The 20,309-nt window shown below is 40.8% G+C and overlaps 1 protein-coding gene across 12 annotated transcripts in view; it reads right to left on the bottom strand.

Annotated features, from left to right (window-relative positions):
- Positions 450–20,309, bottom strand: part of S100PBP (S100P binding protein) — a 41,048-nt gene continuing 21,188 nt past the window's right edge. For 11 of the 12 annotated variants that reach the window (XM_021095828.1, XM_021095819.1, XM_013999127.2 and 8 more), the window contains 2 exons: positions 5,874–5,961; positions 450–3,075 (listed from right to left, as the gene is read on the bottom strand). In XM_021095828.1, the coding sequence (XP_020951487.1) occupies positions 2,934–3,075; positions 5,874–5,961 (230 nt within the window). In that variant the 3' untranslated portion in view covers positions 450–2,933. Of the gene's footprint in view, positions 3,076–5,873; positions 5,962–20,309 lie in introns of those variants that run through there. The other variant, XM_021095829.1, reaches the window with a different exon arrangement.

Below are 20,309 nucleotides of genomic sequence, written 5' to 3'. Positions count from 1 at the left end.
GGTTTCTCACATCCCTTTCAAAGGGAGAATGCCCCAGGCAGCTTGGTTTCTTCCTTCATCAGTGCTGGCTCTGGAGAGGCAGAAAGACACGGGGGCCAGCCATACAGCCAGAGGAAGGAATGCGAGGCAACGACGCCTGTGTGATGGGGCCAAGCCATCAGGCCCCTCTGCAAAAACAGCAGCACGGTGATATTTCAGGCTCTCCCTATGTCAGGCTCCTGACATGCACTATATGGAGCTGCAAATCCCAATCAATTTCAACATTTCTGAACTACTGGAACGCCTTTCTCAACACTGTAATTTACCCTCAAAAGAATAGGGCGCACACACCCTCGCCTTCCCTATACCACGTTCTCCTAACTGCCGCCCCCTCCCACACCCCACTAACCTACCTATGCAAAGAAGGAAGGAACCCTCTTTCAAAGCCCGAAACAGACGGCCACAGTACATAAGCCACTGACAAGAACTTTTATTTTCTTTTTAATGACATTAAACACAACTGCTACAAGGGGAAAAACATGATAAAGAGGAGGCGCCAAACTTCAGTTTCATAACTGATCCTGACAAGTAAATCGGGGTCTGCATTAGATGCAAAACTACAGGTTATTGCAGGCTCTTTACTTACAAGTAAACCATGTAAACAGCACATTTCTACTCTGCTTTGTCAAGACCCCTGTGGTGAAATGTCATCACAGAGGAAGAAAGCTAGGTAGGCCGTTAAACGCACACAATCCTTACTCAAATAAAACAACCCAGCAAGAATTCTACATGAAAATTAGACTGAGAGGCCAAAACCAAATATGAGAAATGTAGCTTTAAAAACAGATTAAAACTCCAGATTCTACCCACTACCATCTTTAAGGCCAACATGCCTGATAATGAGTTTTCTTTGGCTTTGTTTTTCTGCTTAAAGAATACCATGTTAACCGTTAGGGAACAGTTCTCTCCTCCCCCAGTCCAACAGATTTAATTTAGCTGCTAAAGCTTTGGGAAAAACAGAATTATTTGAGCAAAAGGAAATGTGATTGTCACATTTTCTAGTTAACCCGTCACTCATTTGATTTGGCAAAGGCTATGCTCCCATTACACATCAGACTTAGGCCCTCCTGTACCAGGGAGGCAGGAGCCTGAGTCTAAGCAAAAGGCTGTCCCTTTACTCCTTGGTTGTCTGTGGGGAACCAGACAACTGCAATGCTAGCTATCCTAGCTACTATTAATTCTAACTATGCTACTGTTCCAAAGGTGGATGTCTGTTTCTCTCACTCCATCAAGCTAATTTAGGGAAACCCGGAGAAGTGACTGAGATAGTAAATGCCAACTGCAATAAAAGATTTTGACTCTTGCCTTTGAACAGAACTTCTCCTTTGTATTTTGGCCCCACATTCTAAACCAGATATCCAAGGAAAAGAGAATACTTGACGAGATAGAAATAGTTAACATGTAAGGACATCCAGCTAAATTTACTGGTAACTATGACCAAGCTTTTCCCAAGTCAGTTTCTAAAGCAGGGTAGGGTGTTTAAGATGGATTACTTGCATACAAAGACAACAAAACCAGACACAGGCAGCGAGCCCAGTGTCACAGGCTATGCTACAGCAACCAGGTACAATCTTCACAGACAGTGAACAACAGCAGCACAAACGCCAGACTACAAAATCTCCCAAGAGATGTCTACAGCTGTCTGTAAAGAGAATAACAAACTCCTAGGACATCCATTAAGACGGCTGCACAAAAAAAAAAACAAAGCCTGCCAGCTTGGGTTGGAATACCAGTCCTTAAGATCAGGTAAGGCTTTGTGCACAGGCTTAATCAAAACTATATTATATCCACTCTAGTAGTCTTGTAAACATATACATCAGAGGTTTGACCAAGTGAGATGGTAACATCCAGGATCAAAAGGCACCTCTTATTAACTAACAATGGAGACAAAAGACCGCCTCTCCAAAGTCTCTCCTACAGACGGAGGCTCACTGACTAACACGCCAGCTCATATTTGAGGTTGGGGTTGGGGTTCACCTTGAATTGACACCTAATAGGCTAGGCCTCTCAGGCTTTCTGGCCTGTCCTAGAGTCAAGACTCTGGGTGGGTAGCTTTTCAGGAAAGAGTGCAGGTAGGCTGTTCCTAAGAGGCATATCTTTGTCTAACAGGATACAGGAATGTGCTGGTAGAGCCATAAGGTCACTGGAGGAAAAAAAAAATCCTTGAAGAAAGGCAGAAAAGGTGACCAGACACAAGATCACAAATCAACAGGGGTTATTTGCTAGTCACCAGTCTTTTGTCTCAGCTAAGATTATATAAGATTTATAAACACTATTTGCAAAATAAATTTAAAGAAGAATGAAAAAAAATAATAAAGGCAGCTAGTAGGTACAAAAAGAAAAGATACACACTTTTAATTTGTCTTTTCAAATACTTCAAATGTCCTGGATTACCAACTTTAAAATATTCAGAGACTCAAATAAGAAAGAGGGGCTGTTAAAAGTGACTTGTATCCATTTACGATTAACAATTAGCAAGAATTAACACTGGCTTGCAGCCTGATAAAGAATCTCTTCCTCACAGGAGATTAAAAGATAATTTCTTTTGGGCACCAGAAGTAGACTTCACCTCTGCAGAGAGACAGGTGTTTTGCTCGAACCTGGGTGTTTCGGCTTAATGCTGGCTTTCGAGAGGCAGCCACCTTCAATTTAAATTAAAAAATTAAAACTATATCAACTCAACACTGCTTAAATGCATACAAACACACACACACGCACACACACAAACAAGAAGCACCTTATACAAAAAAATTTCAAGTCAGCAACGGGCATTTCCAAAAGGTGACAAGTTCTTTAAATAAAATGTTGTGAAAAATAAAATTCAGCATCTACATAGCACGAAACAACAGAAGAAGATGAGATGCTGCTCTGGACAGGACCCTGGATAGGGACCTTCACTGCTGATGGGAGGAGACAAACGAACTGTATTGGAAATCCGGTAGACGCTGGAACCGATGGTGGCTTCTCATGTTCCTGTCAACCCACTGAGTCAGACTGTATCTTTGCAGAGACTTCTGTCGGAACCGGGCGTAGTTACTAACAGGGGAGAAAGAAAATGAAAAGAGGAAAGATAAAGGTTTCAGTTGGAATGGCTCTCTGTACACAAAAGAGGCCAAGACAACTATTTAAAGAATATCATTACTTTTGGAAACTGAATATTCATTTTATATTTCGATTTGCACGATTTTATATAAATTTTATATTTATAAATTTTATACTATTTCACCTATATGAAAATGACATTATAAGTATTACTTCCTGGGGAGTTCCCTGGTGGTCTAGTGGTTAGGACTCAGCACTTTTACCACTGCAGCCTGGGTTCAATCCCTGCTTTGAGAACTGAGATCCCACATTAAGCTGCTGTACACCATGGCCAAATAAAAAAAACAAAAACAAAAAACAAACACATGTATTATTAAAAAAATAAACTTAAATACTATTTCATTCTAACTTCCAAAGCAACCTAATTCCCATGCAGGTATTATGGTGATATGGTCCATATAGACCCATATTCTAAGAAAACCCAAAGTATAATGTACAGTGATGTTTAAGCAGAAAGAGAAATTTTGTCCCTCTGGAAACATGTAGAACAGGATCTCTATTTCATTGCTTGCATCAGACCTGTGCCTCCTACAGGACCACACCGTCTGACACAGCTCAAGATTGCTCAGGACACAGCAGTTAAAATTAGAATAAAATTCCCAGAGAAGGTAAGGCATCATGTGAGCATCACACCACAAGTTCAGAGACTGAACAGACTCAAAGTTTCTTGAGAGTCTCCCTTAGTCACGTTCTGGGCTGGGGTTCTGAACAGGACCCTCTGTGTCCATTCTCAACTCCAGCTATTCCTAACAACCACCTGGGAAGCTTTTTTTTTTTTCTCCTTTTTCAGCCACACCCACAGCATATGGAAGTTCCCAGGTGGGGGATTGAATCTAAGCCAGAGCTTCAACCTACACCACAGCTGTGGCCAATGCTGGATCCTTAACCCACTGTACTGGACAAGGGATGGAGCCCACACCACCTCAGGGACAATGCCGGATCCTTAACCTGCTGCACCACAGCAGGAACCCCAAGCTTTTTTTAAAAATACATATTCTTGGCCCTTCTCTCCGCCACCCCAAACTTAATACCTTCAAATCCCTTGAGTAAAGCCCTGGACATCTGTATTTTTAGACATCTCCATAGGTGATTATGGGGAACAGCCCAGGTTGAAAATAATAACAGTACCTGACATTTATCTAGCCCTATATGTAAAAACTTGCTGAATTCTTTAAACACCTCATCTCAGGTAACACTAATGACAATCCTATCAGAAAAAGTACTTTCATTAACTTCTTGTACAGGTTGGGAACTGAGCCTCAGATAAAATAACTTGCCCAAGGTCACACAGTGGAATAAGTAGAAGAGCCTAGATCTGAATTTACATCTGAGTGCAGAATTTAATAAGCATTAAACAAGACTGCCTTTCTGAGAACTCCTGTCATTTTTGGCAACTACAGAGAAAATACCAAATGTAAAGGCCTTGATGTGGGACCATGAATGACATACTTGAAAAATAGCAAGGAGTTCCCTGGTGGCCTATTGGTTAAGAACTTAGTGTTGTCACACCTGTGGCTCAGGTTGGATCCCTGGCTGGGGAACTTCCATATGTTGCAAGTGCAGGCAAAAAAAAAAAAAAAAAGGAAAGGAAGCCAGTATGACTAGTGCGGAGTGAGCAAGGCAGATAGTAGATGAGGTTGGTAAGCTAACCAAGTGAGCCTTGATTAAAGCATACAGGCCCTTGTAGGGGATTGTGGAGATAGGAAGTTACCGGAAAATTCTGAAGAAAGAGAATCTGACTTATGCTTTAAAAGAATTTCTTTGGCTAATGAGTTGAGAATAGTAGACAGGCAAGGGCAGAAGTAGGGAGGGGAGTTCACTCTGGGGATTAGAAAGCAAGAATCAGGAGTTCTCCTCATGGCTCAGGGGTTAACAAATTCGACTAGGAACCATGAGGTTGTGGGTTCAATCCCTGGCCTCACTCAGTGGGTTAAGGATCCGGCGTTGCCGTGAGCTGTGGTGTAGGTTGCAGACGTGGCTCAGATCCCACGTTGCTGTGCGGGAACCTCCATATGCCGTATGTGTGGCCCTAGAAAAAGACTTAAAAAAAAAAGGCAGAAGTAGGGAGACCATTTAGGAGACTTGCAACAGTCCAAGTGAAAATTACTGAGAAATGGTCAAATATTGGGTATATTTTGATTTGGATATAGTATATGTAGAGCTTAAAGGATTTGCTCATGGACTGACTATGGAGCAAAAGAGAAAGAAGGCACAGATGACTCCAAGGTTTCTGAGTAATTGGATCAAAGTAGCTTAATAAATCTGTAAAACCATACTGCATCAAGAAACCAGAGAAGGAGGAGGAAAAAAAAAAACCCATAAGATTTCAGGACTAGAAAGGCCCTCTGATATCAATTAGTCTAATATTTTAATTTTACTGTTATCAGGACCAGTGAAGTGATTTGATCAAAACCATATAGCTAGTAAAAAAGTATAAAGCTGGAGTTCCCTAGTGGCCTAGTGGTTAAGGATATGCTGTGGCATGGGTTTGATCCCCAGCCTGGGAACTTCTGCATGCCACAGGTATGGCAAAAGTGGCAAAAGAAAAAGAAAAAGAAAAACAAAAACCCACCCAGGTTTCCTGAATTACAGTTTAATTCTTATTCCATTATACTATACAGCTTCTTTTTCTACCTCTGGAAATAAACAGTAATTACTACCCCAAAGCCCTACCACGTTTCTCCTGCAGCCAAATTCTACCCTTTTCCTCTTTCTTCTAATCATCCACTCACCGCCTGGTGAGGTCTGAAGGATGCTGCCATTTTTGGTTCTGCATGTGATGAACTTGATCCATCAAGGTACACAGCTCCCCCAAGGCACCTGTGATACAGAGAGATCAGTGGTTAGGAAGCAGCTCAGCTCAAGGGACCACAATGTCAGCCTGGGTCAAAACATGTTTTCAGGGAAAGAGAAAGCAGGCATTGGTCCTAAAATAGCTATGATTATCACAAGCAGTCAGCACAAATACTATAAACCAGAGAGGGACCTTGCTCTTGGATGATAAATAATGAAGCAGCAGCAATGACAGCCATCATTCATTCATTCAACATTTAATAGCTCTGATAATATTTGAGGAGATTTACCTGTCCCTAGAATGTGGTATAGACAAGACACTGTACCTACCCAATGAAGTTTATACAGGAAACAGGCAATTCCAAAAGTTGTGATAAGTTCAGCCACAGGAGAAATACATGCTGCTATATGAGCACAGAGATTGGAGAGGGGGGGTTAAAGAAAGCCCCCGCCAAGGGAGATAAATTATAAGCAAAAATTTAAAGTGTGTATAGTAATTAGTGACGTAAAGGGGTGGGAGGTAGGGGCGTCTTAAGAGAAATAGCTAATACAAAGGCCCAGAGACACAAGACAGTAAAATACATTCAAGAAACAAGAGAAGTTGAGACTAGAAGGCAGGTGGGGACTTTTGCTTACTGAGAAAAATCGCTAGAGGCAATTTCTCAAACACCTGGGGGCCTGGCAAGGTGCTAAGGCATAAACTTTACATATTATCCTAACTAATTCTGAAAAATTATTTTGTAAGGAGATAGACTTCATCATCATCGTTTTAGAGGTGGGAAACTGTGGCTCAGGGGTAAACCTGCCCAAAATGCTTATTAAACTGACTCCTATTTGATTGTGTGCTTTTGCCACTACTTGATAATGCTTTTTTTGTACTTAAGGGCTGAGACTTAGACTGAATCTCACAAAAGCAAAAATTGTTAGAATAAAATAATTTCTCTAGATCAGTGGTTCTCAAATTTTAACATCGACCATATAATCAGATAGAGGTGTAAAACAGGTTGCTGGGCCCCAGCCCCAGTTTCTGATTCTGAGGTCTGGAGCGGGCCCTGAGAATCTGCTTTTCTAAAAAATGCCCAAGTGATGCTGCTGCTAATGCTGCTGCTGGCGGTCTGGGAACCACCCTTGGAAAACCACCGCCCTAGACAGTGGACACCTTTCTTCCGGCTGGTTTACATCTCATTAACTCACCTACTCTGTTCTCAGGAACTAAGAACTGTCCAAGTAGGCGACAGATCATCTTTTCATGTTCTGGTAAGAGATACTTATTTAACTTCTACTTTATTAAAAATTTTTTTTTTTTTTTAGGGCCATACCCATGGCATATGGAGGTTCTCAGACTAGGGGTCTAATACAGCTGCCGGCCTACACCACAACTCACCGCAACGCCAGATCCTTAACCCACTGAGCAAGGCCAGGGATGGAACCCAAAACCTCATGGTTCCTAGTCAGATTCTTTCCACTGTGCCACAACAGGAACTCCTTATTTACTTTTAGAACCAATTTATTTGAAGCCTCAAGAAGTTGAACTTTGTAGAAAAAGTACATACTTCAGAGTTAGGCAGACTCAAGTTAAAATTCCAATCCAGCCACTAACTAGCTCTGTGGCCCTAGGCAAATTATTCCACTTATCTATGAAATGTGGACAATAATAATACTTCGCTTAAAGCTAAATATTAGGGATATAGTACATAAAAGACTTAGCATATTTCTTGGCATACAGTGTACAGTAAGTGGTAGCTATAATTATTATGATGTTATAGCTTCAGAACTAAGTTTGCAAAGGGTCTTCAAATTTTATGACAATCATCTATAAGGAAAAATGCTTATTAAATAGATAAGTCTACATATAAACTATGACATGTTTTATAACATTCAGTAGAAATTCTCTAACCATAATGAGATGATGCTTTTTGGGAAAAATTTATTGATTCATTACATTAAAAGTTTAGGATTTCCCTTGTGGCACAGTGGGTTAAGGATCCAGCACTGTCACTGCTGTGGCTCAATTAGCTGATGTGGCACAGGTTCAATCCCTGGCCAGGGAATTTTTACATGTTGCGGACACAGCCAAAAATAAAAGACAGAAAAGTTTCTATGCAGTTAAAATATAAAGCACAACCAAGGGTAAAAGAATACAACAGACAAAATGAAAAGTATATCTGAAACAGATTTGCATGAGCTTAATGTCCTCATTCTACAAAGATAGCCTCCTCATCAAACAAAGAAAATGGAAGAGGTAATCCACAAAATACAAGTAATCAATAAACAGAATGAAAAGATACTCAATCTCACTAATACGGAAATAAAACATAGTGATCTCACTTATTGAGAAGGAAATACAAATCAGAAATGAGTCTTCCCTTTAGGATAGAAGCAGCTTTTGATTAGAAAATCCCCTGCCTGTTTGACTTGTTAAGCTAAAATCAAAGTTCTCTATTCGAACTGCCTTTCCTTTACCGTACTTTTACATCCCTAGCACCTCCTGCCCCTAGCCTCCACAAAAAGGACATTTCAGTGGAGGAGAAAATAGCTTTGCAAGAATTTCAAGATCACCAAAGGAGGGCTAGTGAGATATGGAAAGTCTAATGTCCGATCTCAAAATGGAACAGGATCATCCACAGATCACATCCTTCAGCTCACTCATCTCTTACCACCGAAACACTATAAACTGTCCTGACAATGGAGACTCAAGATACGCTAAACTTCCCATGAAGAAACCTACTCCCTTTAAACCAAAACAAGGAAAGACTGATCGATTAGGCCCAGAGTGGCTTTAAGTATTCAACTTCTAGGAGTCATAATCTAGCAGGACAATTTACCTATAGCACTTACTTTATATCACTCTCCTATACGCTCTGCATATATTCATTTATTCCTTACAACAATCCTATGAGGTATTTCCTCCATTTTTATAAAGAAACTGAGGCACAGATAAGTAATTGGCCCAAAGTAACACAGCTAACAACACAGCCCAAATTCCAAATATGATACCCTCATAGGGTTGAGTTTTCTTAAAAACTTTCTAGGACTGATATTTCACTCTGGGGATTAGAAAGCAAGAATCAGGAGTTCTCCTCATGGCTCAGTGGTTAACGAATCCGACTAGGAACCATGAGGTTGTGGGTTCAATCCCTGGCCTCACTCAGTGGGTTAAGGATCCTGCGTTGCTGTGGCTCTGGCGTAGGCCGGCAGCTACAGCTCTAATTAGACCCCTAGCCTGGAAACCTCCATATGCCTCAGGTGCAGTCCTAGAAAAGGCAAAAAGACAAAAAAAAAAAAAAAAAAAAGGCAAGAATCATATTGCAATATGTCTCTTGTATACCCACTTGGTACCTAGCACAGCACTGAGTACACAAAGATTTCAATAATTAGATCCTGGCTTACATAACCAAGAAATGTTAAGTTTTCATTAGCATGGAAAACTCAGATTTATAAGGGTAACCTTTATTATTAATAAGGTTTACTGATCTAGAGATAATGGGAACTAATATTTATCAAGTATTTATTATGTGCCAGACACTGCTAACTGCTTTGCATGTATCCTATCATTTAATCCTAACAACCACATGAGGCAAATACCATAATCTCCATTTTATTTGAAAAGACACTCGTCTATCACCTAGTAAACGGGAAAGCCAGGATTCAATCCTATGTGGGGTTATTAATCCAAAAACTTTATTTCAGCTCACAGCTTCAATCTCTTCTTCCTCCAAATTTAGAGATGCTAACAAGAATGGAAACATTTGAATTTTCTCTTCTCTTCATAGTTTCTAACAGATGGGCTTTCTTGGACCAACAATCAGTACCAAGGGTTTATTTTAAATTGTGGCTAAAAGGTAGAAGATCATCCTTTGTTTTTCGGCTAAGAATGAAATTCATCTAAGAATGAAATTAGGAAGAAAAAAACCTCAACATTTCAGGAATGAGATTAGCAGTTCACCTAAACCTTAATCTATAAATATGCAGCTGACTGAATTGGGAGAAAATCCAGTCTAATAACCATCCTTAATAGGTTAAAAGTGAGTCAATTGTTATAAAGGAGGAGGAATGATAATGCTGAATGCTTGCTATGCCAACAGCCCCTCTGACAGGTTTTATACATCACCATACTTTGTACCACAAACCCAAGAACAGAGAATCTCTCCACTGGGATAGTGACCGAAGAGTTGGCCAGGCACCAACACATCATTAAGTGAATCAATCAGATATTCTCCTTTGGAATGTGAACGTGAGCTGTAGTAATAAGAGAGAGAACAGCACAGACAGGCAGGGCTCTAGGAGACAGCCGACACTGGCTACAGCTAATAGAGAGTAGCAGAAACACTCATCATAGAGACAAATAAGTAGTATCAGAATCACTAACTCAGCAGGAAAACCTATTCAATAAGGAACAAAGGCATCCGGTTCTGAGGGGGCCCAGCTCTGTGGCTGCTTCTTTTTACTATGAGGCCTAGTTATGTTGTTGAGCCTCCAATCTTCATCTTTGCCTGTATATCCTTAAACTCAGTTACTTAAACAGTGTTGCTATTCAATGCAATCAAAAAAGTACCTAATACAGGGGAGGGAATCAAGAGAGAAGGAAAGAAAAACAAAAAACATGCTACAGGCATATAGGCTACTGCTTTTACAATAGATTAACAAAATAGGATTAAAAAAGGGGAAAAAAAACTTAAGTAGAAAGCAAGAATGCAAATGTGTCATCTCCAGGTCAACAAAACTGTGATGATCTAATATAAGTCTTGACTGATTTTCTGTGCATACAAGGCAAAAAGCAAAAGAAAGAGGAATTATTATATAACTCATCTCTGAAGTGTTGTAATATATAGGGGATACTGAATGATGTATGAATGTCCTCGACACTAATGGCAAATGCAGAAAGAACTTACATAACCATTGCTGCTTATGATCTTCAGTAAAAAAGTCAAAATAGAGAATGTCACTTATAATCATAATGAACGGGCTTACCTCCATTGTCTGCAACTAGAGACTGGGCAAAACGTATGAAATAATTCTTTTCAGAACACTCAGAATTGTCATCCATAAGGAAAGGGAAAGGAAACAACTGAGGTGAGCTTGGAAACCTCTTATGAATCTGTAATTTCTCAAAATAAAGTCTTTTTTTTATTTTTTATTTTTTTGTCTTTTTGCCATTTCTTGGGCCGCTCCCGTGGCATATGGAGGTTCCCAGGCTAGGGGTCGAATCGGAGCTGTAGCCACCAGCCTACGCCAGAGCCACAGCAACACGGGACCCGAGCAGTGTCTGCAACCTACACCACAGCTCACGGCAACGCCGGATCGTTAACCCACTGAGCAAGGGCAGGGACCGAACCCACAACCTCATGGTTCCTAGTCGGATTCGTTAACCACTGCGCCACGACGGGAACTCCAAAGTCTTTTTTTTTTTTTAATGAAGGCAAAACAAAGACTTTTGTAAATAAGAAAACAAAAACAGACATCATCAGCAGACCTGCACTCTAAGAAACTGAAGAGTTTATCAGGATAAAAGAAAATATAAGATGGAAAGGAATCAAGAGCACCAGAAATGGTAAATATGTGAGTAAACATAAAAGATCTTTTCTCATTTAAAAAATATCTTTAGGATATCCTCCCGAGGCACAGCTAGTTAGGGATCCAGGAACTTTCACATGCTGTAGATGCAGCCAAAAAAAAAAAAATGTCTTTAAAAGATAACTGACTGTTTAGGTATGCCCATCGTGGCTCAGTGGTAACGAACCTGACTAGCATCCATAAGGACGAAGGTTCGATCCCTGCCCTTGCTCAGTGGGTTAAGGATCCGGCAACGCCATGACCTATGGTGTAGGTTGCAGATCGGCTAGGATCTGGTGTTGTTGTGGCTATGGTGCAGGCCAGCAGCTGCAGCTCCAATTGGACCCCTAGCCTGGGAACTTCCATATGCCTCAAGCGCGGCCCTAAAAGACCAAAAACAACAATGTACTGAAGAGTTTAAAATATATGTGTATGTGAAATGTATGAAAACACTAACAAAAAAATGGAGATTTGGAAGGGTATTGTTGTTACCACAATATATATTAAGTGGTATGTTATTTAAAAGTAGACTGATTAAGGAGTTCCTGCTGTGGCACAACGATATCGGTGGCATCTTGGCAGCTCTGAAACATGGGTTCGATCCCTGGCCCCAGCCTGGCTCAGTGAGTTAAGGATCTGGCATTGCTGTGGCTGTGGCTTGGATCTGATCCCTGGCCCAGGAACTCCATGTGCCACAGGGTGGCCAAAAAGAAAAAAAAGTAGGCCAATTAAAGATCTTTATTGTACACTCACAGAAACAGTTGTTGGAGTTTCCGTCGTGGCGCAGTGGTTAACGAATCCGACTAGGAACCATGAGGTTGCGGGTTCGGTCCCTGCCCTTGCTCAGTGGGTTAACGATCCGGCGTTGCCGTGAGCTGTGGTGTAGGTTGCAGACACGGTTCGGATCCCGAGTTGCTGTGGCTCTGGCATAGGCTGGCAGCTACAGCTCTGATTCGACCCCTAGCCTGGGAACCTCCATATGCCACGGGAGCGGCCCAAGAAATGGCAAAAAGACAAAAAAAAAAAAAAAAAAAAAACAGTTGTCAAAGTACGTCCCAGGATCCCTGGGAGTCCCCAACAACCTTTTAAGATTTCACAAGATCAAAATTATTTTCATGGCAAAACTAAGAGTGTAACTTGTTTTTACTACTTATATTCTCTCAAAAGTATATTGTGGAGTTTTCAAGAGGCTACATGACATGATATGGAATACAGAAACACAAGATGCTGGTAATTTTCTATTAAACCAGATGTTAACGAAATTTGCAAAAATGTAAATCAATGCATTCTTCTCCCTAAATTTTTGGTATTGTTTTGAAAAATATAGTTATTTAAGAAAAAAAAAACCCACTATGTTAACATGCAATAAATTTATTACCTTAAATATATTAAATACAAATATTGACATGTGAATATTTAATATTATTGAATATATTTAATATATTGAATATATTTAATATATTCAATATATTAATACATATTTTCACAATTTATCAGTTATAACTGTTTCTTTACTTGTTTTTTGGCTATACCATGGCACATGGAAGTTACTGGGCCAGTGATCAAACCTGCAGTTGCAATTTGCACCACAGCTGCTGCAATGCCAGATCCTTAACCTGCTGCTCCACATTCGAACTTCTAGTTATAAATTTTAATGTGGTTGAATATAGACAGCTATGACCCACACCGACAAAAACACTTTGGGGTTCTCAATTTTTTTCTTATCTTTTTCTTTTTTTTTTGTCTTTTTAGGGCCACACCTGCAGCATATGGAAGTTCTCAGGCTAGGGGTCAAATCAGAGCTATAGCTGCCAGCTTATACCACAGCCCCACAGCAACAAAGGATCTGAGCTACATCTGCAATCTACACAAGTCACAGCAATGCTGGATCCTTAACCCACTGAACAAGGGCAGGGATCAAACCCGTGTCCTCATGGATACTTGTGGGGTTTGTTTCCACTGAACCACAGTGGGAACTCCCTTCAATTTTAAGAGTATGAATAATCTGGAGTTCCTTGGTGGCCTAGCATTTAAGAACTCAAGTGTTGTCACAGATGATGCGGGTTACTGTAGTGGCTCGGGTTTGATCCCTGGCCCGGGGACTTTTGCATGCTGCTGGCATAGCTAAATGGAACAAAAACAATAATAAAAACTTTTTTTAAAAGTATGAATAATCTCTAAGAGTATAAATGAGTTCTGAGACCAAAAACTTTGAGAACTACTATCCTGGAACAGCCACTGAAAATAAAGCAAAGAGATACAGGTAACAAGTCAAGCATGGAGATAAAGGAGAATGCCAAAAAATACTCAAAACAAGGAGTTCCCGTCGTGGCGCAGTGGTTAACGAATCCGACTAGGAACCATGAGGTTGCGGGTTTGGTCCCTGCCCTTGCTCAGTGGGTTAACGATCCGGCGTTGCCGTGTGCTGTGATGTAGGTTGCAGACGCGGCTCGGATCCCGCGTTGCTGTGGCTCTGGCATAGGCCAGTGGCTGCAGCTCCGATTCAACCCCTAGCCTGGGAACCTCCATATGCCGAGGGAGCGGCCCAAAGAAATAGCAAAAAGACAAAAAAAAAAAAAAAAAAAAAAAAAACCAAAAAAACCTCAAAACAAAAAAAAGGCAGGGGAGTTCCCATCGTTGTTCAGGGATTAATGAACCTGACTAGCATCAATTCCTGGCTTGCTCAGTGGGTTAAGGATCTAGCATTGCCATGTGCTATGGTGTACGTCGAAGATGCGGCTCAGATCCTGTGTTGCTGTGGCTGTGGCGTAGGCCAGTGGCTGCAGATCCGACTGGACCCCTAGCCTGGAAATCTCCATATGCTGAGGGTGGGTGCCTAAAAAGACAAAAAAGGACAAAAAAGGGGAGGGGCAGGAAAAAATGAAAGAAGAAACAAAGAACAGATAGACAAATAGAAAACAAGTAGTGAGATGGTAGATTTAAACCCAATTCTACTGATAATTACACTAAATGTGACTGAACTAATACTTCGACTAAAAGAGATAGTGTGAACAGAAGGATGAAAAGCAAGACCCAACTAAGTATAAGTTGTTTATAAGACATTCACTTTAAACATAAAGATATGGATAGGTTTGATCCCTGGCTGGGCACAGTGGTTTAAGAATCCGGTATTGCTGCAGCTGTGGCTCAGATTCCACCCCTGGCCTGGGAACTTCCATATGGTTGTGGGTACAACCAAAAAAAAGATATGGATAGGTTAAAAGGTAAAGGATGAAAAAAATATATCATCCATATACTGGTCAAAAGAAAGCTGGGATGCCTAGATGGCTATATATATATATATATATATGTATATATATATATATTTTTATAGCCACCCCACAGCATATGGAAGTTCCCAGACTAGGGGTCCAATCAGAACTGCAGCTGCCAGCCTATCCCATAGCCACAGCAATGCCAGATCCTAGCCATGTCTGCAACCTACACCATAGCTCACCGCACAACCAGATCCTTAACCCACTGAGCAGGGCCAGGGATAGAACGCACATCCTCATGGATACCAGTTGGGTTCATTACTGCTGAGCCACAACAGGAACTCCAAGGATGGCTTATACTTATAATACAAATTAGACCCCCAAACAAGGAATATTACTAAGAGTTAAAAGAAACAATTCATAATGATAGAGGAGTTAATTTATCATGAGGACGTAATATTCTTAAATGTATATGCATCCAATGGCAGTTTCGAAATACTTGAGGCAAGGCAGTTCCCTGGTTGCTCAGCAGGTTAAAGACCCAGTGTTGTCACTGCTGTGGATCGAGCCACACCTGTGGCAAGGGTTCAATCCCTGGACCTGGATTCAGCATGCTGAGGATGCAGCAAAAAAAAAAAAAAAAAAAAAAAAAAGCAAAAATGATGGAATTGAAAGGAATAACAACAAAAAAAATCCACAACTAGGAGTTCCCATTATGGCTCAGCAAGTTAAGAAGCCAACGTAGTGTCCACGAGGATGCATGTTTGATCCCTGGCCTTGCTCAGTGGGTTAAGGATCCAGTGTCATTGCAAGCTGCAGCATAGTTCACAGATGCAGCTCAGATCCAGCACTGTGGTGGCTGTGGCATAGGCTGGCAGCTGCAGCTCCAATTTGAGCCCTAGCCTGCAGCCATAGAAGGAAAAAAAGTCCCCAGTGAGAGTTGGAGATATGATCACTCCTCTCCTCTTTTAATAAGAAAATCTGGAAGGATATAGAACTGAACACCACCATCAACCAACAAAACCTCACTGAAATTTATAGAACATTCCACCAACATCAGAATATACATTTTCAAGTACACATGGTACATTCACCAAAATAAGACCATATGCTGGCCTATAAAGTAAGCCTCAGTATATTTAAAAGGACTGAAATCACACCAAGTATATTTTCTGACCAGAAAAGAATTAAACTAGAAATTAATAACAGGAAGATTAATTGAAAACTCACAAATATTTGGAAATCAAGCATCTCACTTCTATATTATCCCATAGGTCAAAGAAAAAAAAATCACAAGGGAAGTTAGAAGTTGCTTTGAACCAAATGAAAATGAAAATACAACATCAAATTTGTAAGATGTGGAGTTCTCATTGTGACTCAGCAGGTTAAGAACTCGACCAGTATCCACGAGGATGTGGGTTCAATCCCTGGCCTCATTCAGTGGGTTAATGATTCGGCGTTGCTGTGAGCTGCAGTGTATGTAGCAGATGCAGCTGGAATCCAGCGCTGCCATGGCAAAGGCTGGCAGCTATAGCTCTGATTAGACCCCCAGCCCAGAAACTTCAATATGTCACAGGTGCAGCCCTACAAAGAGAGAAAAAAAAAAGTGAGACACACCTAAGTAGCATGTAAAGGGAAACCTGAGACTTTAAATGCCTATAGAAATTAGAACAGTCTCAAATCAGTGACCTAAGTTTCCACATTAAAAAGCTAGAGGAGTTCCCGTCGTGGCGCAGTGGTTAACGAATCCGACTAGGAACCATGAGGTTGCGGGTTTGGTCCCTGCCCTTGCTTAGTGGGTTAACGATCCGGCGTTGCCGTGAGCTGTGGTGTAGGTTGCAGACGTGGCTCGGATCCCGAGTTGCTGTGGCTCTGTCGTAGGCCGGTGGCTACAGCTCCGATTGGACCCCTAGCCTGGGAACCTCCATATGCCGCAGGAGCGGCCCAAGAAATAGCAACAACAACAAAAAAAGACACACACACACACACACACACACACACACACACACACAAAAAAAGCTAGAGAACGGTGGAGTTCCTGTTGTGGCTCAGTGGTTAACGAATCCGACTAGGAACCATGAGGTTGCGGGTTCGAGCCCTGGCCTTGCTCAGTGTGTTAAGGATCTGGCAAGTTGCTGTGGTGCAGACTGCAGACTCGGCTCAGGTCCCGCGTTGCTGTGGCTGTGGTGTAGACAAGCAGCTGTAGCTTCGATTCAACCCCTAGCCTGGGAACTTCCATATGTCGTGGATGCAGCCCTAAAAAGCAAAAAAAAAAAAAAAAAAAAAAAAAAAAGCTAGAGAACAAGAGCAAATTAAACTCAAAGTAAATGAAAAAGAAATAATAAAGAAAATAGCCAAAACAATATAGAAACATGAAACTAAAAGTTACTTTTGGGTAAAAATTAATAAACCTTTTTTTTTTGGCTGCGCCCACAGCATGCAAAAGTTCCCAGCCCAGAGATTGAACCTATATCACAGCAGCAACCTGAGCCATAGCAGTTACAATTTCAGATCCTGAACCCACTGAGCCACCAGGGAACTCCTAAAATTGATAAACCTTTAACTAGATTTGTTAAAAAAAAAAAATTAGAAATGAAATAATGAACATCACTACAGCTCCTACAGTAATCAAAGGAATAATGATGTATTATGAATAATTTTATGCCGATAAATTCATCAACTTAGATAAAATGGACAAATTCCTTTTAAGACACAAATTACCAAAATGGATTCAAGAAGATAAAGAAATTCTGAAAAGCCCTGTTATCTATTACAGCTGTAGCTAGAAACCCTGCCAAAAAGAAAACTTTAGGTTCAGATGGCTTTATTGGTAAATTCTACCAAACAGTTTAGGAAGAAACAATACCAATCCTGCACAAACTGAGAAACCGAGGAGACAACAATTCCCAAAGAATTTTATGAAGCCAGTGTCACCATAATACTTAAACTAGAGGAGGACAATATATATGTATATATATATATATATATATAAGAAAAATTAAAGATCAATATTCCTCATGAATAAGACACAAAAACCCAGAGTTCCCTGCGTGGTGCAGTGTTAAGAATTCAGCTGCAAGGCGTTCTTGTCATGGTGCAGTGGAAACAAACCCGACTAGTATTCATGAGGACACAGGTTCGATCCCTGGCCTTAGTGGGTTAAAGATTCAGCATTGAGGAAACACTAAAATCTCTCTTATCATTGTGTAGGTCACAGACGTGGCTTGGATCCTGAGTTGCTGTGGCAGACGCCAGCAGCTGTGGCTCTGATTTGAGCCCTAGCCTGCGAACTTCCATATACCACAGGTGCAGCCCTAAAAAAGAAATAAAGGGACAAAAAAAAAAAAAAAAAAAAAGAATCCAGCTGCAGCAGCTTGGGTTGCTACAGAGGTGCGGGTTTGATTCCTGGCCCAGGAACTTCTTTTTTTTTTTTTTTTTTTGTCTTTTTGCCATTTCTTGGGCCGCTGCTGCGGCTATGGAGGTTCCCAGGCTAGGGGTCCAATCGGAGCTGTAGCCGCTGGCCTACGCCAGAACCACAGCAACACAGGACCCGAGCCGCGTCTGCAACCTACACCACAGCTCACGGCAACGCCGGATCGTTACCCTACTGAGCAAGGGCAGGGATCGAACCCGCAACCTCATGGTTCCTAGTCGGATTCGTTAACCACTGCGCCACGACGGGAACTCCACCAGGAACTTTTATATTCTATGGGTGCAGCCATTAAAAAAAAAAAAAAAAAAAAAAAGACACAAAAAGCTCTTAAAAATACTATGCAATTGACTAATGGACAATTCATTAAGACCTAGTGTGTTTATCCAAGGAATGCAAGTTGGGATGAGAGTCAAAAACAAAAACAGGAGTTCCCGTCGTGGCGCAGTGGTTAACGAATCCGACTAGGAACCATGAGGTTGCGGGTTCGGTCCCTGCCCTTGCTCAGTGGGTTAACGATCCGGCGTTGCCGTGAGCTGTGGTGTAGGTTGCAGACGCGGCTCGGGTCCTGCGTTGCTGTGGCTCTGGCGTAGGCCGGTGCCTACAGCTCTGATTTGACCCCTAGCCTGGGAACCTCCATATGCCGCAGGAGTGGCCCAAGAAATAGCAACAACAACAACAACAACAACAAAAAGACAAAAGACAAAAAAAAAAAAAAAGAAAACCTAAAAACAATAAATATATGATATTACAGAATAAAGGAGAAATACCATATGACTCAAATAAATGCAGAAAAAATTCACTTGACAAAATTCATCATTCACTCATGATAAAAACTCCCACTAGGGAGTTCCTGTTGTGGCGCAGCAGAAACGAATCTGACTAGGAACCATGAGGTTGTAGGTTTGATCCCTGGACTCACTCCGTGGGTTAAGGATCCGGCATTGCTGTGAACTGTGGTGTAGGTCACAGATGCAGCTCGGATCTGGTGTTGCTGTGGCTCTGGTATAAGCTGGCAGCTGTAGCTCCGATTCGGCCCCCAGCCTGGGAACCTCCATATACCGTGAGTGTGGTCCTAAAAGGACAAAAGACAAAACAAAAAGCAAAAAAAACCTCTCATCAAACTACAAATAGAAGGGGAATGTCTACATCTGATAAAGGGTATCTATGATAAAACTACATCTAATATACTTAATGTAACAGAGGTCCTAGGCAGTGCTGTTAAGATAACAAAAGGCTTATAGATTAGAAAGGAAGAAATAAACTGTCCTTATTTGCAGATAATATCATGTTAACATATAAACTTCTAAGGATCTCTTAAAAAGTTAACAAAAGTAATAGAAAAATTTAGCATGGTTGTAGGACATAAGGTCAATAAAAATCAACTATATACCTATATGCTAACAATAACTAGCTGGAAATTGAAAACTAAAAATTATCTTACAGTACCATAAAAAAAGGTGTAAGATCCCCATGAAAGAATTTAACAAAATATATACAAAACCTGTACATACAACTGCTGAGAAATTAAAAACACAAATAAATGGTGAAATACACCCTGTTCATGGGTTGGAAGACTCAATATTATTATGTCAACTTTCCCCAAACTGTTCTATAGATTCAACACAATCCCAATGAAATACCTGACAGGTATTTTTGAACAAACTGACAACCTAAAATTGGTTTATAAAAAATTTATGGAAGTCTAAAAGACCAAACAATTTTAAGACTTACCATAAAATGACAGTAATCAAGACAGTGTAATATTGATATAAGACACATACATCAAAGGAAGACAATAGAGAATTCAGAAATAAACCCATGGAAAGAATATCTTTTCAACAAATGGTACTAGAACAACTAAGCATTCATATTTAAAAAAGAAAAAAAAGAAAAAAAAAAAGAGTTCCCGTCTAGGCTCAGTGGTTAACAAACCCAACTAGTATCCATGACAATGTGGGTTTGATCCCTGGCCTCACTCAGTAGGTTAAGGATGTGGCATTGCTGAGAGCTGTGGTGTAAGTCACAGATGCGGCTAGGATCTGGTGTTGCTATGGCACAGGCCAGCAGCTGCCTCTCTGATATGAACCCTAGCCTGTGAACATCCATATGCTACGGGTGCAGCCCTGAAAATACAAAAAAAAAAAAAAAAGAAGTCAATAAAAGAATAGAAAATA

This window comes from Sus scrofa, chromosome 6 (genome assembly GCF_000003025.6).
Source record: "Sus scrofa isolate TJ Tabasco breed Duroc chromosome 6, Sscrofa11.1, whole genome shotgun sequence".
Lineage (NCBI taxonomy): Eukaryota > Metazoa > Chordata > Mammalia > Artiodactyla > Suidae > Sus > Sus scrofa.
The sequence above is the reverse complement of the archived record's forward strand: the minus strand, read 5'-3'. Positions and strand labels throughout refer to the sequence as shown.